The sequence below is a fragment of the Paramisgurnus dabryanus genome, chromosome 22 (assembly GCF_030506205.2).
Source record: "Paramisgurnus dabryanus chromosome 22, PD_genome_1.1, whole genome shotgun sequence".
NCBI classification, from domain to species: domain Eukaryota; kingdom Metazoa; phylum Chordata; class Actinopteri; order Cypriniformes; family Cobitidae; genus Paramisgurnus; species Paramisgurnus dabryanus.
In genome coordinates this window covers 23237715-23264213 of record NC_133358.1, presented here as the reverse complement: position 1 = coordinate 23264213, position 26499 = coordinate 23237715, and the positions used below count along the sequence as shown (strand labels likewise).

Sequence of the window (26499 nt, the reverse complement as noted above, 5' to 3'; positions counted from 1 at the left end):
TTGGTTCTACAAAGAACCTTTACAGAGCACCTATTGTCCGATTCACGTTTTTACATTTCCTTTGGTGTGTAGGTGTGTATTAGTAACAATATGCAAAAGGTACAAACCCCAAAGTAAACAATGATGCGAGTTATCGTCTCCAACGTAAATCTCTTTTCTTGACTACAACAAACACACGGATTGTAGGCAACAGTTTTCTTCCTGGGATTGGTGATGTAGACAAGGCTGACATTATCATAATTCCTCCCGCTTGGAGTCTGTTAGCATTGCATTGTGACCGAATCTTTCAAATATGGTAAAGAGCATTACATTTCCTGTTCACGTCAGAGGTATTCAGGCCAGTCACAACATACAGATTAGCTGGCCAATCAGGGACACAGAGCTTTTCAAATCCGTGCGTTTCAGGAAAAGAGTGAAATCTGGAGCTAGAAAAATGTACGTTATGTGAAAATAATGTGTGTTTTTAACCATAAACCACGTGAACACATTGTATGATACAAAATACACAAAATTACATTGTTTTATAGCAATAAAATAGGTGCTCTTTAAGTGAAAGGTCCTTTACAAAAAATGTATTTCTTAACTTTTTATTTTTAGCTAAGCCTGAGAAAGAAATAGTTATTTGATTTCCCTCATGGCATCGGTGCAAATAATTATTTAATTTTTAAGTGTAGATCTAGTTAAAGTACATCTATTTTAATCAATAAACAAGGTAACAATCACTTACATAACAAAACAAACAATAAACAATTTGTTGAACAAAAATAGCATCTGAAACGTTCATGCAACTAACTGCAAAACAGATATGTCACAAGAAAGTCAAAACCTTACTTAGAACAAAAACACTTCTACGAAACTCCAAAAAAAGGAAAAAGAATACGTCAGATTCATATCCACTCCTCCTGTGGCTGTTGAAACGTTTACAAACAATCCTTGGCCATGTGGCTTTCTGAGAAAACTGGTAATTGTAGTTTTCTGCGCCTCTAACGTCACGGAACCATCCGCATTGACAAATACAATTCCCACAATCCCCTGCGCGAACAGCTGACCCAGTTTGTGTTGATGGCAATAAAGCGCCCAGCGGACCGTTTTTCCTGCAGATCTGTTTTGGGCACTGTCCTGGAAAAGAGATGACAGCCGAAGGGTAGACGTGGAGAGTTTCTTAGACTACTTCTCTTTTGTTTTTAACGGTTTATATAGTTATAAAGCTCCCACAAGTAGATTTTGGTCATTTTCAAACAGGTGAGTATGTTCTTGTGATTAAATTACAAAAGTGTGTTGTGTTTTAAACGGCTTATTTGATTTCAATTATGTTATATTCTTTTCTATTCTGTTTTTCAAGTACAAATAAAATAATACCGTATTATATTTTATATCAGTCTTAAATCTATTGCAATTTAAAGTACTTTATTTTAGCTCTTGTTGAAAAATATATTTTCTATATATTTGCATTACAGCTCCGTTTTAAATATGTCCTACACAACCAATGAAAACTTTAAAACTTGTACGTTTGCGTACTCAGATATTTTACTTAGAGATTGTTGCTTTACATAACATCGACACAAAACAATGATTGTTTGTTTTTTGCAGAGTTAACATAAATTCAAGGTATAACAAATGTTATTATGTAATAATATTATAAATGAAGTGATTTTGCTATGACAAAAACTGATATGACCGAGTCAGTAAACACGTGGTGGCAGGTTAATTTCTAAAGTCTTTGTTGTTGACGCTACAAAAGTTCTGTTTTGATTCTCTTGTTGAATACGGAAGTGACCGCTAGAGGACAGCACAAAAACCTTCATGTTCATACTGAAGGTGAACTTGCTTTGGACAAAAAAGACAAACAAAGGGTTGCCAGGTTGTCATGACTGTGTTAATAAATAATAGATCTGTTGGAGTGTTTATATTATATATTTGTTCCCCTATTACAAACAATTATGTTTTTTAACTTACACTTTGGGACCAATTCAGTTTAAACTTCTTTTTAACCCTTAAATACAATGTTTTTACATATTTGGGAACTAATACTATATTGACACATACAAAATGATCAAGTAAATCATATCTCAATTATTTATTTATTATTTTACTTTAGTTTAATTACACAAAATGAATGATTAATTAATATATTTCATAAAATGGCATCATCTGGCGCCCTCCAGTTTGAGAACCACAGTATGAGCTAGAGACCCAGAATTTTATTAGGGCATAAATTTAGCATTATATACTTAATAGCATCTGTTTAATTATAAAAAATGTATATAATATATATGTATATACATTTTTATTATACAATGTTTTTATATTTGATATATTTTTTTATTATACACTTATGACATTTTATTAAATCTGTTAATTAATCATTAATTCTGTGTAATCAAACTTAACAAAAATAAAGCAACAGAATTACATTGTATAATTTAAAGTTTTTGATGAATTATAATTTAACAAAAAACATGAAATTATAAAAATTTTACAAAGAGATTGATTTATGTCATGATTTTTTGGGGCGAGTGACAGAATGGATGTTTCCAAGGGCGTAAGGGGGTCTGAAAGAGGCTGGAGGTCTCGAAGATGTTTGTCTAAAAAATTAGACAAACATATGATTTTTTTTTTTCTCAACAGACCTAAGCTAACATTTAAGATATGCATATAAATCACATAAACGTCGCACACCTGTGTATGATAGGTGCGTAGGAGAGCAGGACATGAAATTTAAAATATCAACAAATGAAAAGAGAGCGAGGTCCCGCACACTATCCACTTGCTTAATAAAGGGTTTATTGCAATGTTTCGATCTCTCATATATATATATATTTGATGCCTGAAGAAGATATGCATATTAAAAAAATATGAAAATGTAATGTTTATCTAGTTTTTAGGCAACATGCCAAATTTGTTTTGTGCACATGTTCCTGTGAAGTTGCGCCTCTAATTTTTACCTTTAGCCTACAGTAAAAAGCCTAATGGGGTGATAGGCATGTCTGCTATTTTAAGCTTATTATCAGGTAAAACCGCATGTTTACAGGGAAGACAAATACTGATGAAAAAATGTATACCCTAAATGCACTTCAAGTCACTTTGGATAACCTGAAATTAAACAAAGTTGAGATTGGTTTACGTCATGATTTTTGGGGTAGAGGGACAGAATGGATGTACCCAAGGGTGTGGGAGGGTCATGTTGCCAAAAAAATTAGACAAACATATGACTTTTTTCTCAACAGACCTAAGATATGCATTTACGGGTTAAGAAAAAAAATACGAAAATGTAATGTTTATCTAGTTTTTGGGCAACATGCCAATTTGTTTTGTGCACATATTCCTGTGAAGTTGCACCTATAATTTTTTACCTTTACCCTACAGTAAAAAGCCTAATGGGGTGTTAGGCATGTCTGCTATTTTAAGCTTATTACCAGGTAAAACCGCATGTTTACAGGGAAGACACATACTGATGAAAAAATGTATACCCTAAATGCACTTCGGATAAAAGCGTCTGCCAAATGCATAAATGAATTCTTTTGTCACAAATAATTTGCAGGTTACCTTTACATTTAGGCATTTAGCATCCAAAGTGTCTTACAACAGTGAGTAAAACATAGTGGTACATCTTAAGGAGACCAGACAACAATATGAAAAATGCAATACTTGTGGTAGTTCTTGTACGTATGAAGTTCATAAAATGTTCTGTTTTGATTTTCAGCAGAAGCATCTTTCTATATTGTCTACAGGGCCTTGGGCCTCACTGGTTTGACAGCAATGGTACTTATTCTGGGCAGAAGACTGAACCGGGAGGACTCTGGAGTCCGTGAGTCTCCAGCAGTCAAGCGAAAGGTTTTGGAGATGGACAGCAAGTCTCTCAGTAATCATGATATGTTCGATTTCTCCTCTGGCCCGTGCCATTCAGAGAGCATCCTGCAGATGTTCAATGAGTTTCGTGACGGACGTCTGTTCACCGATGTGGTGATCAGCGTGGAAGGTCGTGAGTTCCCGTGTCACCGCGCCGTGCTGTCGGCTTGCAGCAGCTACTTCCGTGCCATGTTCTGCAACGATCACCGGGAGAGCCGTGAGATGTTGGTGGAGATCAATGGCATCCGTGCCGAAGCCATGGACACCTTCCTGCAGTACGTCTACACCGGACGTGCTCAAATCACCACGGACAACGTTCAGTTCCTCTTCGAGACCTCCAGCCTCTTTCAGATCGCCACGCTGCGCGATGCCTGTGCCAAGTTTTTGGAGGACCAACTTGACCCTTGCAACTGCTTGGGCATCCAGCGATTCGCCGAGGCGCACTCCCTGAAGCAGCTCGCCAGCCGTTGCCGCTCTTACGCACTGCAGAGCTTTGCCGACGTGGCCTTACATGAGGAGTTTCTAGACTTGCGTAAGGAAGAGTTGGAGGAGTACCTCGCCAGTGATGACTTAGTCACTGGAAAGGAGGAAACGGTTTTTGAGGCAGTGATGCGTTGGGTGTATTTTAACGTGGACCAACGCAGGATCATGCTGAAGGACCTTCTCAACCACGTCCGACTGCCCCTGCTGCATCCCAATTATTTTGTCCAGACAGTTGAAGGTGACCAGTTGATCCAAAACGCTCCAGAGTGCTATCAGCTTCTGCACGAAGCCAGACGCTACCACGTGTTGGGCAATGAGATGATGTCACCCCGAACCCGTCCACGCAGGTATGATAGCGTCTCACCTTCCAACTTTCTTTGCCTTTTAGTTTATGCCCTACAAATAATGCATGTCTCCATTTAACATGCACTGAATGCACCAGATGGCTTACCTTATCTAGTATTTCTATTCCTGGCGTATCTAAAACTGTTCGGGAATAATTCCAAACACTTGGAAGCTTTTCCATGAAGTCCACGTTATGTAATGTGTAATGTTTATCTCAATATATATCAAGGCATGAGTCAACAAGTGAGTGTCTGACGTAACTTGCAGGCTTTTGTTTTATAACAGCTGTCTGAGACATTTGGAAAACTTGTCTCTCAAATCTGCTGATGTGGAATAATCTAAAGTAAACCGCATAGACACAGGACTATAAGGAAGCATCCCATCCAGGACCTCTGTTGTTGTGCATTGTGGAAAAACGTCCCGGTGGGGCTTGCGCACATTCTTTTTCCAAAACACAAACACCAAAATACATTCCCGGTGACCTGATTTTGTTTGCAGGAGCGTGTGCTTTGTTTTTGTTATGTCTGGTAAAACGTGAGTGAGAAGGAGAGGACACAGAATGGTTGTTTTTTAAGCAATGCGTGTTGGCCTGGGACCTGTCTGAACGTGATTCACTCAAAGATCTGCCAGTGTTTCAGGGCTTATTGGTTAACAACCTCATTATTGTCTTCTAGAAGAGAGCTGTAACACAATGATTAGGATAATAACCCCAGTCTCACGCAACCAGCTGAACGTTAGCAAACGATGAACGTTTTCACGCATGACTGCCCGAAAGAAAAGATTTTGTTTACAAACTTCACATGCCATTGCTTTTTTTCTGGGTGGTTGATCACAAAGAAAAATATCTGCTTCAGAAGAGTGAGTTTTCAGACGGGTGTTTGTTTACAATTGGCAAAAAGTTGCTGTTCCACTTCCTGTTCCTAGGCAGATTTGGAATGGTTACCGAGTGGAATTATGGGATAGACCGGCAGCTGGCTTGATCATTCTCACAGGGCGGGTGCAGCTGATTTTTTTAATACTGGCAACTGAAAGTACTACAAGACAAAACGTATGACCTTAAATAAAGAAGTGGTCCGATTTTGTAATTACAATAATCTCTGGCTTTTAACTATTGGCGCATACTTTAAAAAAATAACTGCCTAATAACGCCAGAGGGACCTGTTAAAATTTGCAAATGTAATATTTATGACATCATATTAGTCCACAATTAAGATGCATTTTAAAGTTAGTTGGGCATTTGAGGCACATTTCATTGGCACTCTTTTTCTGTTTTTATAAATTCACTCAATCAATTAAACATAATAATGATTTTATTTTCAAAATAAGTTTCTGAAAGTGTATTTTGTGTCAAGGCCACTCTTTAAAATAAAGGTTCTAAAAAGCGTAGCAATGCCTTGGAAAAACCCTTAAAGGGGACATACCATGAAAATCTGACTTTTCCATGTTTAAGTGCTATAATTGGGTCCCCAGTGCTTTTATCAACCTAGAAAATGTGAATAAGATCAACCCAGTAACTTAGTTTTGGTAAACCATTGTCCACAAGCATGTGAAAAAATAGGTCATTAAAATTTGGCTCCCCTGATGATGTCAGAAGGGGATAATACCACCCCTTAATCTGCACTATCCAACCACGGCACTGCCATTTAGTACAGAGATCAGCTCATTTGCATGTTAAAGGACACACCCAAAACGGCACATTTTTGCACACACCTACAAAGTGACAATTTTAATATGTTATAATAAATTATCTATATGATATTTTCAGCTAAAATTTCTCATATGTACTATGTGGACACCAAAGATTTATTTTACATCTTAAAGTCTTGTCCCCTTTAAAGCATTTGAAGAGCTCATGCAAAAGCCATTAAACGGCATCTCATTCCAAAATAAGATGATGACATTGACAGAATGCTTTCGGCCTGTATTATATTTTCATTAAATACCTTCTCTTCAAATCCACTTAATCCCCACCTAACCCATTCAAAAAATACTGGTTTGTTGGCAGAATCTGCTAAATGCCACGTCGATTTTTCAGCAAAGTCCTCTTAAGTGTATGGAAGGAAAATGGGATGAGCAAACTTGGGACTCTTGGACCTGAATACAACCCAAATATGGCAGCCACATGCGTCACAGCGCCCTCTAATGTGTGGTTTAGTTTTTTATTTTAGCATTGTGATTCATTATTTGCAATGTTTCTTGTTGCATATTTAGTGATTTTCCAACTATGTCTAAGTGTTTTTTTTTGTTTGTAGAATTGGAGGTGTTTGCCATAAAACTTGCATGTACTTAGAGGGTTTTGCAGCGAAAGACAGTCAAATTTTAATTACTGACTACAAATCTTTTCATTTCCAATAAAGTGAAATTATTGAACCTAAACAATTTACAAGTAATTTACAAGAAAACATTAGATGCACTTAGAGGGTTTTGCATCTAAACTCTTCATTTATTTCTTACTTTTTAGCAAAAAAGTTCTGTGGATGTTGAAGGTTTTGCCTTTATATCTAAGAGTGCGTGCCTCAAAAAAGTAATTTTGAACACAAACAAAATAATAATAATATATGCATCATAGAAACGAACTAAAACAGATGATTTAAACCAATATTAAAATATGAATAGCTGAGATTTTCAAAACGAGACCCCCTAGATGCACTGCATGTTGACAAACGGTAAAGACTGATCGGATGTTTTCATGTTTGCCTAAACTAGCTGTAGCCCTACTAATTCTTTTCCCTACTGGGAGGGCATTCAAAGTTCAGCTCTAACTTTAGTGTCATGGCTCGTGCACTCTTTAACCCCTGATCATTTACACAGAGCGCGCAGTGTTCCGTAAAGATGATTTCACAGAAAAAAGGATGGGTGGGGGAGTTCGTTCTGGATAAAATGTGTTTGCCTGTGGCCTGGACTCTGGAGAATGCGTGTTGTGCTCCGGCTGTGCACTGGTTGACAGTGTTGTTCCCTGCTAGCAAACAATGATGCCCAAAATGCAAATAAAGGTTTAACATTGAGGTCCAGCGTATCAGAAGCTTTGTTTAGTGTATTTGGCACTTTATAACCAATAAGAAGAATATTTTTGGAGTGAAAGACAACAATAATATATATTTTATATGTTTATCTATATTTATTTGGGTGAGTTGGGGTGTTGTGGTGAAAAAGTTAAAATGTTGTTAATTTTTATAAAAAAAAAAAAATTGTGTCCCCGCAGGTCAACTGGATTTTCTGAGGTCATCGTTGTAGTTGGGGGCTGTGAGAGAATGGGGGGTTTCAACCTGCCCTATACCGAATGCTACGATCCTGTAACCGGCGAATGGAAATCCTTAGCCAAACTTCCAGAGTTCACCAAATCAGAGTACGCTGTGTGCGCGCTCAGGAACGACATTCTGGTCTCAGGTAACCATAAAATTTTTATTATGTAGTTTATTTAGTATGTGCGTTACTCGGTTTACATTCTGACAGTTGAATGAAAGCTGTAATTTATGATGTTCATTATATCGTATATACTGTATACTCTAAAGAAGTCTGTCTTGACCTTTCATCGGTCAATTCTTGTTGATGACCCAGTTTATTGTTTAGCTCTCAGGTGGTTTAATCTGCAGAGCTTGTTAGACACAGCAGGGCACCACGCATAACAGGGCAGCTCGCTTTGAACTGTAAGCGGGTTCAGCAAAAACGACATGATTAAAAGAGACAGGCTGCCAACTATCAGAGAGAGAGAGCGAGAGAGTGTATGAGCGAGAGCGATCCATTTACATTCTGCATGTGCCAAGCCAACACGTGTTTCCATGAGATCGGAGTCCTGATAGTTAATACTCTCTCTCCCTATCTATTAACATCATGTGAGTTCACTCCTACCCCAGCATGTATTATTTATTCTCCTTTAAAGTTTATTTTGTAAAGATGAACCGGGACAAGACCGGGTCTAAGGCAAGAAGCTGTTTATACAAGCTTTACTGTCATTCTTCTGCTATATAGACATACAAAAGTAATGAAATGTTGTGCCTTACAGGACCATGGTGCTACACAGTTCAACCTTAAAGGAACAGTATGTAGGATTGTGGCCAAAACTGGTACTGCAATCACAAAACTTGTGGCTAAAACTGGTACTGCAATCACACAACTGGTGGCCAATACACAACATGACAACATAAACATCAGTTGAGGGCTGCAACTCCACTTTTTAAATGACAATATCCTGGCTGGACCACTGTTGTCAGTGATATAAGTATTTGAAATGAAAATAATTTCTTAATGTCTAGTAACATATCAGGGCCATTTTATGATCAATTGATATAAATTTCTTACATACTGTTCCTTTAACTTCTACATAGCCACCCTGATTAAAATAGCCTAATATGTGACCCTACCTATAAAATCCAGGCTAAAGCCTCATAATCTGCAGTCATTTTGATTTTAGAAGCATACAAGTTTAATTTTAATCTTTGGCATGATCTTACTCAGTCAATATTAAACGTATCAAGGTATTGATGTTTTTTTTTACATTACAGTAAATCATACAAAAGTACATATAAAACATATTTTATGCATTTAGATACCTTCAATTAGGTTACTCTAAGTGATGGTAAATATTACAGAAAGGTGAGTTTCAGGCTAAGCAGCTTGGATGAGTCTGCTGGTCTTTCTAGAAGAACTGGAACATTTTTGATGATTAATCGCTTTTGTTTTAAATGCCTGGCATGACCGCACACCCACCAGTTTTATGCAAAGAATGATTTTCGGTTATTTTCATTGCATCATTTGATTCAGAAAAATAAATGAGTGGATGTTTCTGGTTCAGTTGATACTTATTTGTGTTAACTTTTTTACTGGAATAGCTGGAAAAAATATGTATTATTATGAGATATGAAACTGGGAGCCATTTAACCTTACTGTTACACGATAATGTGTTTTTGTGAGCTTTATAATGAGTGTATTATGGGATGTAACGGCTGTTACTGATTGCTATTGGTATCATTTCAGGGGGAAGAATCAACAGCAGGGATGTGTGGATGTACAACTCTCAGCTCAACATCTGGATCAGGGTGGCCTCCTTAAACAAGGGCCGCTGGAGACACAAAATGGCCGTCCTGTTGGGGAAGGTCAGTCCATCCTGCACTTCCATACACCACACAATACAAATATTTCATTGTATCCCAGTGCTTTTTTGTTAGATAGATGCTGTGATGGGTTCTCATAGGGATAACATTGAAGATGTTGAAATCTGAAATAATGAAATTCTATTAATCATATTACTGTGTGAAGTTAGGATAGCAACATTTACACTTTTAATAAGGAGGGTTTAATACTTAACACATCTTTTATTGTTGAAGTGAAAGTCAGACTCTCTTGGTGAACAGAGTTATCAGTCATTTAATACTGTAATGCTCCCTGCATTTAATACTGAGTCTATTGGCATAGATTCATAACAGACAGGCTGCACAACATTCTCAAAAACCTGAACAAAACTCTGAGAGAAAATGCAACACTTCCACATTAAATTCAAATTCACTGGAAGAGCATAGTTTGCGCAATCCACAAGTTTTTTGTGGTAAGAAATTGTATGCTAAGCGCAGTAATCCATTAAAGAGATATTTAGAAACCAATTATAAATCCTAATTGATACATTTGAATGTTTCATGTTTACTATTGCATGATAAGCCATTTTGGTACAGTGTTTGTTTATTAACCCCAACATGACATCTAATGTAAAATTAGGGCTCTGATGCAAAACCACTTGATAACTATTGCTCTGTGGTAATATGGTATAGACTTTTCATTGCGCCTGAGGGATAGGGGCCGACCCATAAAATATGTCCCAGGCCCTGTGAATTTAAGTGATAGTCATGCCACAAGATAAAGATGCTCTCAAGTTCCTCTGTTGTTTAAGGACTGTGGTTTCCTTTGACCATTTCTCGCATCCACAAATGGGCGTTTGTGAGGGTTTCTGTTTATTTAACTTTATAAACATAATCCCACCCTTATGATTGATCATCTGTTTTTCTTTTGCTGTCTTGGATGTGACCCTGTCTGTGAAAACCCAGTTAAAGTCGTTGTTTGTGATTTACAGTTTTCTACATAGAAAATCTCAAAACTAGATCATGAGACTTTAACCTGGATTTCACAAACAGGGTCACATTTTCTTGTGCATTTCATCCAAATCACCAAATGCGGTGTATTTAAGCCTTACATTTCAAAGGTATGTTCCCTGGGAATCTAACCCATGACTTTAAACTAGAGGTATAGTCCCATTTTTATGCGTACAGTAGATGCGCGTGAAGCAAATTTCATCATCAGAATAGTTTGTGCACTGGAAAAAATGATTCCTTCAATTTACAATTTTTTTTAAAGTGGTTGCAATCAATTTATTTAAGCTACATTTAAGCAAAAGTTTTTTTGTTTTATTTTTCACTTTTATTTTATTTAAGGTTGCTTAAATAAATTGATTGCGACCACTTACCTTAAAAATATTGAGTAAATTGAATGAATAATTTTTTTCAGTGTGCACACTGTACGTGCACAGACGGATTTCTGTAACCTTGCGTACTTTGTATGCGTACAGGATAATGTAGTATGTAGCCCAGGAGATGCACTGCATTTTTGTTGCTATATGCATGCGTCGGACGTCTATGTACACGTACAAGTCAAATAAACTATGGTTTGCAAGGCTGTGCGTTGGATCGTGCGCATATGTTTACATACAGATAAAAAACTCACTACAGGTATACTCCAGCTTTTAGGGTTGCTGGCACAATCCTCTACATTTACATTTATGCGTTTAAGTCTGACGTCAAGCGCCGCTTCCGGGTCCAATCGCTCACAGATGTCATGGAGAAATAACAAAAAAAAATCACGCCTATAATACACTAGTATTACAATGAAAAACTACCAAAAACACCCGATCCTAATTTTTATCTCCAATAACAAAATCCGAGATGACAAGACATGGATTTATGGATGTGGATTTTTTTTATGAATTATTAACATATTGCTGTCTTTGATTCTGGGAGCCTTAGACTACAGTTTATATGTACGTTTATACAATTTTCGCTCAAATGTGTGCTCTGAATAGATAGTGCTCATAAATGGCTGTTTAAATGTGATGGCTTGGAGCTGGAAACTGTATTCCTTACAGCATGACTTGACATGCGGATAGATGGTTTCTTTTTTCTTTTTTTTTATTGAATCAAACATATTCAACACTGTTTTTACATTAGCCAGTGGATGAAAGAGAGAAAAATTATTAAATAAAAACTTAAAAATGGATAGACGGTTTTTTCTGATGCATGTGCCAGTCGTATTACGCGTCTAGTCGGAACTTTACTTCCGGTTTCTGTTTGTTTAAAGGGGGTCGCACACTGGTCGCGCTCAGCGCTGTGGCGTTCTAAAAAATCTAACACATAGTTTTCTATGAGTATACGCACACCAGCGCCGACAGGTGGCGCCTGTCCGCGACGCCCAGCTGCGACTCAGGAAGTTGTGGCGCCACTCACATAGTTAAACATTAAATAACATCATATTTGTCCCAAATCATTAACAAATAAACATTGGCTGCTAACGTATATTTTGCATTTTGAAGTAGACGCTATTTGACTAAGCTCGCGCTATTTAATGTGCACTTCTGGTGTATGATACCTCCGAGTTGTCCTAGACGCGACTTGACGCGGTGCAGCGCTGAGCTAATAACTGTAACTATAATGTTTTGGTTTCCTAGGTAATCTACATGTTGTTTAGTTTGCTTGTTATATAAATAAACTACTTTAAAATGACTTTGTTGTTTATTCTTAGCGGAGTTTTCCAGCAGTTATGTGTTTTCCACGAAAACCGCTTGTTTATGTTGTTACTGCTGAAACCTTCTATATTTTTTCAAATCAGTAATCAGATGATTGTTCCTTGGGTTCAAACACACAACCTTTTGATCTGCTAACGCATAGCTCGGACACTGAGCTATACAGGAACACGGAAATTGAACATCAGAAATTACATCGTCTTCCATCACAAGCTTCTCTCTATCTCTGATGTTTTCTTTCCTGCCTGTTCCTTAATGCACTATTAAAAGATGATGACATCATTCATAATTTAACCACTCCCTTAAAGCTGGTTGACTTACTTCGAAGCCGTTTCTTTCCCCAACTGATGTCAGATCAATCAAACATGTAAACAGCCAGGCGTGTTCAGATCTTTACGCTTCACGTGGTGTTTCATAATTCATATTAGGCTGATTTCAAAATTCCTTTGACCACAGTTGGCACGGGTTGAATCTCTCTTATCTAGATCGATCGGGCACAATGTTCTTCTCCTGTTGTGAAACATGTAGCGCATTTAGTTTTTTACACATTTTTAGAACAAACGGAACGGGTCAATAAATGACAATGTCTTGTTTTTCGATGCAATGACAGAGCCAACAAAAACGTATTGTACTTATTGTGCAATATGTAATTATCATGCACTGTAAGTTATATCCAGCTGTTACGCCTCTTTCCATTGGTTTGTCTTATGCTTTGTGTTGTGGCTTAGTCAGATTTTTGGTCTGTCTCTGGGTGTCTGATAAAATCTCTAAAACGCTTTGTTTCTTTTCAGCAAAATAAGAACTTGGTTCACCCTGATAGATGATTTATCTATGGTTTGTTTGCAAGCACTGACAGTTTACTTGGCACCAAAACCCTTGAGACAAGTGGAATGTTTGTCTGCGGATTTATTGGTTAAAGAATAGGGATTAGTGATAGAGACACAAATAAGATATAATGAACATCAAGCCTTGAAAGAAAATCATATCACAGGGGTTGGCTTACATCCTTAAAGGAAAACACCACTGTTTTTCAATATTTTACTACGTTCTTACATCAACTTAGATTAATTAATACATGTTTATCTTTTTTCAATGCGTGCACTTTTAATCTTTGTACAGTGCTTCTTCAATGTGTTAGCATTTAGCCTAGCCCTATTCATTCCTATGGCTCCAAACAAAAGTTTAATTTTGTGCCCCCATAGTTACTCGTGTAACTACTCATGTAACAGTCTTTAAATAGGGAAAACATGGAAGTGTTTGGTGGCTTCTAAATTCATCCCTGTTTGGAGCCATAAGAATGAATGGGGCTAGGCTAAATGCTAACACATTAACGAGGTGCTGTACAAAGATTAAAAGCACATTGAAAAAAGATAGGTATGTATTAATTCGTCTAAGTTGAAGTAAGAACATAGTAAAATATTGAAAAACAGTGGTGTTTTCCTTTAACATCTGGTTTAAAAAGGAAGTGGACTTAAAGGGATAGTTCACCCGGTCATTACTCACCCACAAGTTGTTTCCAACCTGTATACATTTCTTTGTTCTGCTCAACACAGATAAAGATATTTTAAAACATTTTTGTAACCAAGGAGATTTGGGGCACCATTGGATCCAAAGTAGGAAAAAGAATACTATGAAAGTCAGTGGTGCCCCAGATCAGTTTGGTTACAAAACACTTTTAAAATATATTTATTTGTGTTTAGCAGAACAAAGACATTTATACAGGTTTCAAACAACTCGAGGGTGAGTAAATGATGACAGAATAAAAAATTTTGGGGTGAACTTTTGTTTAAAGGAGTTCAGATAATTTAAAAACTGCACTCCTTTTTTTCACCATTATTTACTTACTCTTATTACAAAAAACGTTTGAAGGCTATACAGCCTTAATCCCCATTCAATTGTCACTTTTTTGTGTGAACTATTCTTTTAAGTGTTTCTTCTGTTGATTTTTCTTTTAATAACATGTATATCCGAACAAAGAGATCCTCCGCACGTGGCTTTATGCTTTGTGTAAGTGGCGTGTTGCCTATATGTGTTCCAGCACGTTTGTGCACCGCTACTGGTACGACCGGTTTTCTTGTTTCCCAAAATGAAAAGAAACATGTTTACCTTCTTTCTTTTGAACGGCATGAAAACATGAGGCAGAAAAAAGAGAGGACAAGATCTTCAGGGTTTCACGTGTTTTCAGATGAGAGCGTAAGGGTGATATACAAAGATCAACAGAAGTAAAAATCTCGAAAACTTGCGCAAACAAGACCTGAAGTGTGATGGGTTACGACACAAAACTGTCAACCCTGTACTTTATAGAGGTCATGTTTTTGCAACACACAGCAGTGAGGTTTTAACCACTTCCAGGCCAATAAGTCTGATCAGTTGGGTCAATAGTTGGCTGTTTGTTTGTTAGCGAATAATAAATAAAAATACTATTTACTGTATATTTAATACATGTATATAATTTAGTAGTTTTATAATCATTTTACTCTTTTCATTTTAAGTAAATATTTTGTAAACTATATATGTGTTTGTGAAGGCTTTCCACTTTGACGGACAAATCAGAGATGAGGAGAACGTATTTAATAATGTTTAATAACTTTACAAAATATTTACTTAAAACAGTAAAGTTATTAAAAAATATTAAATACACAGTCTCCTTGTCTCTGATTGGTCAGTCAAAATTGAAGCCCGCCACACACACATACCACTAGATAAAATTTACTTTACGGTCTTAATTTTAAGTAAATATTTTGTAAAGTAAGTTTTTAAACTAGTGATGTGTGTTTGTGGCGGGCTTTGCAGTATGAACGACCAATCAGAGAAGAGGCGACGGTTTATTTAATAATATTTAATAACTACGGTTTCAATTTTAACTATTTTGTGAAGTAAATGTTAACCAGTGGTATGTCTTTGGGGGCAGGCTTTCCATTTTGATTGACCAATCAAAAGAGAAAAGGACACTTTATTTGAATAATATTTAATAACTACTGTTTTATTTTAAGTAAATATTTAATTAAAATTAAAAGATAAAGTTAATTAGAGGCGTATCTTTGGGGGTGGGCTTTCCCGTATGACTGACCAATCAGAGACGAGGAGACTGTGTATTTAATAATAGTTAATAACCTTTCTATTATTATTATTATTATTTTAAATAAATATTTTGTAAAGTAAATTTTAACTAGTGGTGTGTGTTTGTGGAGGGCTTCACTAGTTTGACTGACCAATCAGAGATGAGGTGTCCATTTTGGATGCCTGTTCAAAATTAGGCATTTCATGTATAAATTGTAAAGTGCATCCACCCAGACTGTTACATGAGTAGTTACACAAGTATGGTGGCACAAAATATAACATTTTTAAAGCGCTTTAAAATCACCATGTTTTATTTTGTGCCACCATACTTACTCATGTAACTACTCATGTAACAGTCTTTAAATATGGAAAACATGGAAGTGTTTGGTGGCTTCTAAATTCATCCCTGTTTGGATCCTAAGGAATGAATGGGGCTAGGCTAAATGCTAACACATTCACAACACGCTGTACAAAGATTAAGTGCACGCATTGAAAAAAGAGAGGGAGGTGTAAATTTGTCTAAGCTGAGGTAAGAACATAGTAAAATATTGAAAATGGTGGTGTTTTCCTTTAATGCTGTGAATCTCAAATCTCACTCTTTAGAGCTTAAATTGTCGGGTTCACAGCAATTGCTGTGTGTTGACCTCACAAGTATGCGAGTAATGATTTGTGAGATTTTCTAGTGAATAGATGTTTTTGTCAGCCTGTTTGGTTCTGGTTTGTTTGTTTAAAACACAGGTGTGATCAGGGATTTTCTATTGACGTATTGTCTTACCTCGTGCCGCGACCGCCGCGGGGAATGTGTGTCTGCAGTGATCCCTTGTTTTAACATATATTTACATCTTTGCATACAAAAACCGTAGTTCTTGTTTATCCGGATCGACATGCTCCGTTTTCCCTTTAAGTGTGTCATCAATGCTTACAACATTAAAATCATTATTATAATATATTATTATGCATCACATAAGGCTGTGACTTAATGGGGCCCCAGACAAATATTTATGTTGTGGCTCCTGAACGCCACAGTTTCAGTCTCTGATTGTTTATGCTAACGTATTTGTATGTTTATCAACAGGTGTATGCTGTAGGCGGATATGACGGTCAATCTCGGCTGAGCAGCGTTGAATGCTACGACTCTTTCTCCAACCGCTGGACAGAAGTGGCACCCATGAAAGAGGCCGTGAGCTCGCCGGCTGTCGCCAGCTGCGTCAACAAACTGTTTGTGATTGGAGGAGGACCCGATGACAACACATGCTCCGATAAGGTTTGTAGACATTGACGCTAAGAGTTAATAACTAGGGCGTCTTAAAAACATGGGTGTCTCTGCATATGAAGTTACAGCATGTAAACATGACGTTTATTTTTAGGTCATGGTGCAGCATGTGATGTGACATCCATTGTTTTCCAACAGCGTCATCCTGGGACATTGCATGATATTACAGGCTAAAGTCTTAAACTAAAAATGAGATTAGGAACATCAAAACAGTCATATAATGTAGTAGCCACTCAGTTAATATTTAAGATTTTACATTTGACTTTATTACTATAGTAAAATTATAACTGCTTGTGTCCTACTGCAGTGAAACTGGGGTATGTAAGCAGGTTGCATAAAAAGGTACACCCCACACATGTTCAAAGGTCCTTCAACAATATATCAAACTGTCCAGAGACCGCTCTTTTTAAATTAGTTTTGGCTGACAAACAACAGGAAAGGGCAGTTTACACTACCACTACTATGGTAACTCCGAGAGCACATTGTTTGTGACCAAAACCGCATCAATTGCTTAGACCCTGAGTGACTTCTGAAAGCACCAGCCATTATGTACATGATGGCAGCTTGTTTACATTACACAGCGGTTAGAAAGTGTTTTTTTCTTTGTATCATGGTCTGAATTTGCCCACAGTAAACAATAGAGAGATGTGCTGACCGCTGCCCCCTACTGGAGATGTCACATTATGACCATCTGACCTGGATCTGTCAGGCCCGCTCTGAAACATTCTCCAGGTGTCTCTGTGGGGAGAAGCACTAAGCCGCAGATATTTTATTGGATTTCCTTAACAAGTTTTGCTTAGATTCAATCTTCACTCCAGGTCGCAACCTGTTCTGAACTACTTTCTGGCCTTTCCCTAATCTCTCATGGCTTGCTTTGTGTGTTAATAATGTTTGTTGTGCTTGGTGGTTAGGAGGATTTTAAAAGGGAAGTCGCCGTCCTCAGGGAATTTATGTATTTGAATAACACTGGAGAATTTCCTACTTCCTTATAAGAAATTTGATGATGCTGTCCATCTTGGCTCTGATTGGCTGAAACATGATAGGGGGTGTGGTAGTCATGTTTCTATCCCAGAGTGTCCAAAAGCAGATATGCCTTTCGCACAAGTGTGTGTGCTATTAAAAAAATGTGTTAAGCCCCCATAATGAGCCCCTATCATATACACCACCAGAGCGAGATTTCTCAGGAGATATTTGTGTCTGTGGAAGCTATTATATTTCCGTTTTTATCAAAAAACAACAGCGTTGTTGTTATGAGTTTGAAACCCCTCTAGGACATCAAAAAAGTAGACGTCTATGGAGCGGTTATCAATAAAGGTTGACGAAATCCTCATATTTGAGATGACAGATTTATGTACATGTCTTTTCTGAATGGAGTTGTTTTGAAGCCTGCAGGTTTCATATCGGGTTCTCATGTAACCGGTGTTTTTCAACCAGTTTAGATAATTTATTGCAGATGTCATGTTTTGTAATGCCACTGTGTGTTTTTCCCTCAGGTCCAATGTTATGACCCTGAAGCTGACACCTGGTTGCTAAGGGCCAACATCCCTATCGCTAAGCGATGCATCACGGCTGTATCTCTGAACAATCTGATCTACGTTTCGGGAGGTCTGACCAAATCCATCTACTGTTATGACCCCACTGAAGATTATTGGATGCATGTGGTGAACACGTTCAGCAAACAGGTACCACATACCTCATTTAAAGGGATAGTTCACCCAAAAATGAAAATGCTTAAAATATCATGAGAGTGAGAAAACGACAGAAATGTTTGTAACCAAACCGATCATGAGCCTTATTCACTTCCATAGTAAGAAAAAATACTATGGAAGTGAATGGGGCCCATAAACGGTTCGGTTACAAACATTGTTCTGATGAATACGAAGGAAGATATTTTGAGCGAAGAAATTTATACAGGTAAAATATCAAAATTAAAATGCATGAAATTTACTTCCAGAAACCTACTTTTTTGTTCTCTTTTAATGTACACTTAACAAAAATAAAATAGTAGTGCTGGGCATATCTCATCCAAAATAAAAGAAATTTTTTGCATAATATATGAGTTTGTACTGTGTAAATATTATGTATATTTAAACACACACACACACATACATATACACATTTAAGATTTTTTTATTTATATAATTTTTTTAATATATTTTTATTTATAAAAATATATAAAATAATTTGTGTATAAATAAAAATAAATAAAATATATTTTTATGTTTTAATATTTTTATTTTTTAATATTTTTATATATTTATTTATATTTTTATATATTTATGTTTTTATATTTTTATTTTTTTATAAAATATTTAATTTTTTTATATATTTATATATATATATTTTTTATAAAATATTTTTATTTTTTATATTTTTATTTTTATATATTTATATTTTTTTTTTATAAAATATTTGTATATATTTATATATATATATATTTTTATAAAATATTTTTATATATTTTTATTTTTTTATAAAATATATAAAAATATATATAAAAATATAAATACATTTAAATTTATATAAATATTTATTTTGTATGAGATCAATCTAGATTAATCTATGCCCAGCACTATAAATGACCTTTTTGCCTTTTGTCTCCTTTCTTTTTATGACTTGATGAGTTGTCTTTCTCTCTTGCATTTTAGGAAAGTTGTGGTATGTCGGTCTGTAACGGTAAAATCTACATCCTGGGTGGGCGTGGTGAAAACGGAGAGGCGTCGGACAGCATCCTATGTTACGACCCGGCTACCGGCATCATCACGGGTGTGGCCGCCATGCCCCGCCCCATTTCTTACCACGGCTGCGTCACAATCCACCGCTACAATGAAAAGTTCTACCATTCATGACACTACGATAACAAAAACACACTTTCACACAGGGACATAGAGAAGTTGAGCCTTATAGATAAGGTGCCGTAATAATAAATGTAAAAGTTAGTACCTGTGTGTTTCAAGGCCCCAGTTCACCCAAAACCCGTCACTTAAACCCACAAATTACAATGCCTCATTTTATAGTGCAGTACAAGTATTCACATGAAAATTAAGACACACCCAGGTCATGAATGTACTGTAACTGTTTTGAATTATAACATCCTGATAAACAGAGATATAGGTCTGATTTGAAAATTTGCATACTCATCTAAAAACCTCAAAACTGATTGAAAGCTGATTGGCTGGTGTATTTCTGGAGGGCAAACTGCTCTCGCTCCGTGATTTCTGCCTGTTTTCTGATCTCACAGCCTAAGTGATCTGGGTCAAATTGCTCCATTTGTGATTTATTTTTCCATTACACTACTATTTCATTTTCTATATTGTATTTAAATGACTCTGTATGGTGTTGGGGGTTGTTTTTTGTGTGGGTAAATTGTATGATTTATTATTTTTGTATGTTGGACCCATGTATATACAATATATATAAGTGTGTGTGTTTGAGAAGAGTTACAGCAAGATGTGTGTGAGGATGATGATGAGACAGAATTAGATTTTTTTTATGCAGGAATCACTTTATGTTGAGCTTCCAGGTGTTATGGTATTGTGTCCAAGACAAACGTATGTCTAATATAGTGTTGTTGCTACACATCCTCATGCCCATGGCGTCAATATTTGACGCACTTGACCATGCGTCAATATGTTACGCCGAGGGTATACCCTTCGCGTCATTTTTTGACGAACTGGGGACTTCAATACTATTACGTCCGTTGCATTCTCTTTCCTATTTTCTTACCATTTTCGCGTCGGTTTAGGGTTAGATTACGCATATTAAACAGTGTACGCGAAATTAAACAGTTTAAACAGTTGTCACCTGGCGTTGGGGTTAGACACAGTTGTCACCTGGCGTTGGGGTTAGAGTTAGGTTTGGGTAGGGATGTCATTATGTAAATCTAACCCTAAACCGACGCGAAAATGGTAAGAAAATAGGAAAGAGAATGCAACGGACGTAATAGTATTGAAGTCCCCAGTTCGTCAAAAAATGACGCGAAGGGTATACCCTCGGCGTAACATATTGACGCATGGTCAAGTGCGTCAAATATTGACGCGATTTACGTATTCATGCATGCATTTGGGTGACATTATTTTCTTTATCTTGTAGTATACAAATATATCATGGCTATTATATGTAATATCATGGCTATGAAATTAACCAAGAAAAGCCTGTTCAAAAATATTAAGTATTTTATAAGATTACTATAAGTTATCATTATTAATTTGAGTCGGTGATTAAATTAAATCTTGCATTGATTAAATATTGCATGTAAAAAAGGTTTTATCATATTACATGATGTGAGGACCTTGTTTATAAGTAAATATTTTTTGTGCGTCTTCGTTTTTAAATTATTTATTGTTAGAATCTTACTTCTTGGTAGAAGTCAGAAAGCCCCAACCAAGCACTTACTTTTTTGTTTTTAATATCTCTCTATATATATATATATAAATATATGTAATCTAAATATCCCGGATGTAAATATAAATTAAGCCGTCTTCAGGTTTACTGTATCAGTAAGTTTTTGCAATGGTGATACATCAGGCCAAATGGCCAGTTCACATTCTCTGCTTCCTCAACACACTTTTCATTTTCTTATAATAATTTTAGCTCAAATCTGTGTGCAGGGTACAGAATATGATGTAACAGCAAAACATTGCATTGGTGTTTCTGTGGCTCATATGCATGGGTTTCCAAAAGCAGTGGTGTAAGTTTGCCTGCATTTTTTTTTCACATAATCTGGGAATTTTGACCATGCAAAGCCCTGCACACACAGATGCTACAACACAACGTGGTCTTTTATTCAACTTTTATTCGATTGGCAATTGTTTTATTATTGTGACTGTTCTTTCTGTTTGTCATTTAAGCAGTGCAAATGTGTAGTTTAAGGGGTTCTTATAAGCGTTGTTCCAATTACGATCTTTCATTCGCTAAAAGCCATAGAAAGAATGAGTTCTCTCTATTTGCAAACCTGTTTTTAAATCCTTGTAGGGTATTAAATTATGTGTGCATGCCAAAAACGATTTAACTCGTATGTCAATACCCATTGTTATGGTGAGGATGTGCTTAAATGCTTATAGTGGTGAAAAGTGCTAAATATTACTCAAGTGCATCTTAAGAAAATATGATTTTGTGCCTTGTGGCAGAATAATAGACTCTTGACAACTAGCCAAAGATGTTTGGTTGTAACTGTTATTTCCTGCGCAATGTTGTGAGAGAGCTTGCAAGTCTATAGTGTGACATCGTTTAAAATGTATAAAACAACAAGTCATTGAAATGTAATGAGCCTAATGTACATGCATTTCCTCAATAAAGCATATTTTTTAGTATGGATTTCTAAATCTTTGTCATTGTGTATTTTTTGTCCTCGCACCTCTATTCAAAATCTCAAAATTGCAATTGAAGTTTTAGAAAATATACATACATAGATACAGATCATTGAAAGTGCTTGAATCTATTTCATGGGACATATTTTATCATCAATTGGAAAAAAATCCATATTGTTCCCTGTGTAGTGTAGGATAATATCATAAAAATTCTAGACTTTTTAAGCACAAGTGCTAAACTGTTTGCTTTAAGTGCTTATATCTTCTGTATGCAAATGTTGATTCATCCCAAAATGCTTTTTTGCATAGTTGTGTTTGACACATGAAAACGTTTCGGGTTACGTATGTTACTGTTGTTCCCTGAGAAGGGAACGAGACGCTGCGTCTCCCTTGCCATACTTCCTTCTTCCCTTTAACGCCGTCTTCGGCAATATTTCAGATAGCGATATACTTCCTGGCTCCTGCATCACCCTGTCTTTGTCGCTAAGCCTCACCATTGGTTTGATATACACATTCAGATGCACTTACCCTGGAGGCGTCCCCAAAGTGTTATCGCAGTGACACAGCGCGAGTTCCCTCAATAGGGAACTGTAACAATGTATCTGAAAAGGTAACATGATGTAACCTTGCTCTCACTTGAAATGTGTCCCCACATTTAGTCCTTGTATTTGAGGGGGATTTGCACCTGGAAAGTCCTTGAATTTGAATTCAACTAAGGTGTGGGAACCCTGTACATATTAGGACCTTTTTGCCCGAGTAACTGACCATTTATTGACCATTTTTTTCTGGAAGTGTGTAGCTAAAATGGTAGAGCTTTTTGTTAGCAGTGGAATGGTTGTGGGTGATCCTTAGAGATCAAATTACGAAGACACCCCACACCTGGAATGCCATAAGTTGCTTTGGATGAAAGCACCTGTCAAATTCTTAAATGTGAAGCAACCGCATATCACATAAAACCCACATGCAAGCAACACCACTCATATTTTCCTCAAAAAATATACAGTATGCTTTTTATTGCCATTTTACTTGCCATGTCATGGCTTGCTTATGGTTATGTAATGATTACACATGTTGCAGGTTAAACCTAAGTATAAAGTACTGGAAAATTCTTTCCCTTGTTGTTTTGTAGTGTACCGAGATGTTGATTTGTATATCACTGCTTTGAATAATAACCGTCAGCTAACAGAAACGAGAAAGAAGACGCCATGGGAGACAAACAAAGAGGTTTTTCACCTGCAAACATGAAAAGATGTTGAACGACGGGTGCACCTGCAGAGAAATGCCCACCTGCTGGAGCTGGCTCAGCAAAAGAGCCAGAGGAAAAACTGTAAACCGTCACAAAAGAGATTAGTACATCCATCAATTGGACGTATAATGTTGATAACACACATTACTTCAGGTTTGCTAACAGGAAAAAGACTTCTGAGAAATTCAGACGAGAATCTGCTTTCAGAGGAAGACCAAGAAGGAAGTTGTTTTAAGGAAAGCTTAAGTATGTAAACGAACGAGATGTTTTCATTATTGTTAATAACATTTTGTGTGCTTAAAGGTTTAACTGTTATGTGAGGTGGACATTTTTAACAAAAACAGGGATTTGTGAAGTGGTCCTCACTATTTGAAAGGCGCATGGATCAGTCAATGTTTACTTTAACATATCAACTTCAATAACATCAACAGGTTTGCGTAACGATTAAGAGCTAAGGCATTAAAAATATAAAAGTATTATAAAAATTGGATCTGGTCTGGAAAATACTTTTATAACACTAAGACAAACAGCGTGATGGGGTGAGAGATACAGAATGTGCTTTGTATTTCCCCTAAGGTAGTATTGGATTATTTGAAATCATTGGAGTCAAAAAGTGAAGGTGGTTTGTTCAGACCTGCATAATCATAGTGATCTAGATGATTCTTTTGTGCAGGTGTGTATGAAGATGAGGTTTACTTTTATCTCACTATCTAATGTAGCCAAAACCTTGTCTTTTTATATTGAATGCAGTCGTGCCTGACCTTTACAGGGAACATTAAACAAATGGCAGATGTGTACACATTGTAATTGTTTGTGAGAGAATATCACTTGAATAGAAAATTCTGTAAAGCATTTAGGTCAATATTTATTTGAATGTTGACATTGTCTTTAAACCACTATCGACAGTATAAATGATGTGATCAGGAGTTGACAAGCTTCAAAAAAACATTGTAAAAGATGGCCATATATCGGCTCTTATGTCTCATTCAAGCTGGTACATGACAGGTTTGAAGAGGCTGATGCCAAACTATTGTTTGGATATTGTGAATGTTGAAAAAAGATGTCTTTAACTTCTATAAGGACTATTTTTATTACTTGCAGATGTCATCAGATTGTGAAGTTTTAATAAGAAACATTCTGTTATTGAAAAATAAAAAGATGAAAAACAAGCATTATAAGATGCGATTCATATATATAACCAGAAGGTGTCAGTATAACACAGATTTCTTTTACAATATAAAGTACCGGTACAAGTATTTTGATATTAAGTTTACTAAATAGTTTCACGCTTCAATAAATAAATAAATTAAAAATAAATAAATAAATAAATAAATAAATAAATATATATATATATATATATATATATATATATATATATATATATATATATATATATATATATATATATAATTATTATTATGCAGGTCGATGTTCTGATCTCATTTTTCAGTGTGAGTTAAATCTGTTTCTGGCCCATTTAAAGACAACATGCTGAAGTGAAAATGAAAACTTTAACAATTTTTAGGCTACCATCATATCGTTTGAACACTAAAATGCAGTTTTTTGTATAAAGAGTTGTTTTGGGTTTTCTGCTTACTAGGGAGTGGATGTGACTAAGGCACTCCCTTAACTACCATAACAACCTTTCAAGGTGCCATAAAATTGTATTTACCTAGGCATAGATGAATAATAAGAGCTCTGTACATGGTTATGTTTCCTCATTTTTATGTTAATCTTGTACACGCAAAAGACTGCTGTGATGTCACAGTCGAGATGTATGCCCCAACATTAAATTACACATTAAATTAATAACAAAGTTGTTAACATTCTAAAAACAAAGTTGTGACTGTGCTACATGCTAAATAAGCGTTAAAAAAAGCGTTAAATAAATAGCTCCACTTAACTTTTATATTTTATGGTGTATATTTTAGTTTGTTTTCACCAAACCCTCTTTCGCCTTCAGAACTGCCTTAATTCTACATGGCATTGATTCAACAAGGTGCTGAAGGCATTCTTTAGAAATGTTGGCCCATATTGATAGGATAGCATCTTGCAGTTGATGGAGATTTGTGGGATGCACATCCAGGGCACGAAGCTCCCGTTCCACCACATCCCAAAGATGCTCTATTGGTGACTGTGGGGCGCATTTTAGTACAGTGAACTCATTGTCATGTTCAAGAAACCAATTTGAAATGATTCAAGCTTTGTGACATGGTGCTTTATCCTGCTGGAAGCAGCCATAAGAGGATGGGTACATGGTGGTCATAAAGGGATGGACATGGTCAGAAACAATGCTCAGGTAGGCCCTAAAGTGTGCCAAGAAAACATTTCCCACACCATTAAACAACCACCAGATTCTGATTTTGTTTACGCCAAATTCTGACTCCACCATCTGAATGATCAAGACTCACCAGACCGGGCAACATTTTTCCAGTCTTCAACTGTCCAATTTTGGTGAGAGTCTTCTATCAGCTTAAATCAGTCGGCCCATTCTCCTCTGACCTCTAGAATCAACAAGGAATTTTCGCCCACAGGACTGCACTATACTGGATGTTTTCCATTTTCACACAAATCTTTGTAAACCCTAGAAATGGTTGTGCGTGAAAATCCCAGTAACTGAGCAGATTGTGAAATACTCAGACCGGCCTGTCTGGCACCAACAACCGGCATGGTCAAAATTGCTTAAATCACCTTTCTTTCCCATTCTGACATTCAGTTTGGAGTTCAGGAGATTGACCAGGACCACACCCCTAAATGCATTGAGGCAACTGCCATGTGATTGGTTGATTAGATAATTGCATTAATGAGAAATTGAACAGGTGTTCCTAATAATCCTTTAGGTGAGTGTAGATTATAGTTACACGAATCAAGTTATTAACATTTTTAGGCCCTTTTGAAGCTAAAGAGAAGGTCACCATCCACTCCAAGTAATCAGAAAACCCAAAACAAGACTGCATTTTGGTGTTCAAACGATATAAGCGGATGTCCAAATAAATAATGTTAAAGTTCTCATTTTTTTAGCGTGAAGTACGGAAGAACCAAAAAAGACATTGGGGGTTCAAACGACATGAGGGTGAGTAATGACAAAGTTTTCATTTTTGGATATCACTTTAACCGTACAGTCACCGAGAACAATTTTATATCACTTATAAAC

The 26499-nt window shown here is 36.3% G+C and overlaps 1 protein-coding gene across 3 annotated transcripts; it reads left to right on the top strand.

Annotated features, from left to right (window-relative positions):
• Positions 1 to 1085: 1085 nt before the first annotated feature.
• On the top strand, positions 1086 to 20710 carry klhl24b (kelch-like family member 24b). Of its 3 annotated transcripts, none has more exons than XM_065258390.2 (7): positions 1086 to 1242; positions 3704 to 4679; positions 7880 to 8064; positions 9652 to 9770; positions 16593 to 16781; positions 18284 to 18472; positions 19439 to 20709. In XM_065258390.2, the coding sequence occupies exons 2-7, from the start codon at positions 3760 to 3762 to the stop codon at positions 19637 to 19639; spliced, it is 1803 nt and encodes a 600-aa protein (XP_065114462.1). In that variant the 5' UTR covers positions 1086 to 1242; positions 3704 to 3759; the 3' UTR covers positions 19640 to 20709. The 3 variants fall into 3 exon arrangements, with proteins under 3 accessions (XP_065114462.1, XP_065114464.1, XP_065114463.1); XM_065258392.2 differs by having other exon boundaries at positions 1094 to 1242; positions 3732 to 4679; positions 19439 to 20710; XM_065258391.2 differs by having other exon boundaries at positions 1100 to 1242; positions 3707 to 4679; positions 19439 to 20710.
• Positions 20711 to 26499: the final 5789 nt, after the last annotated feature.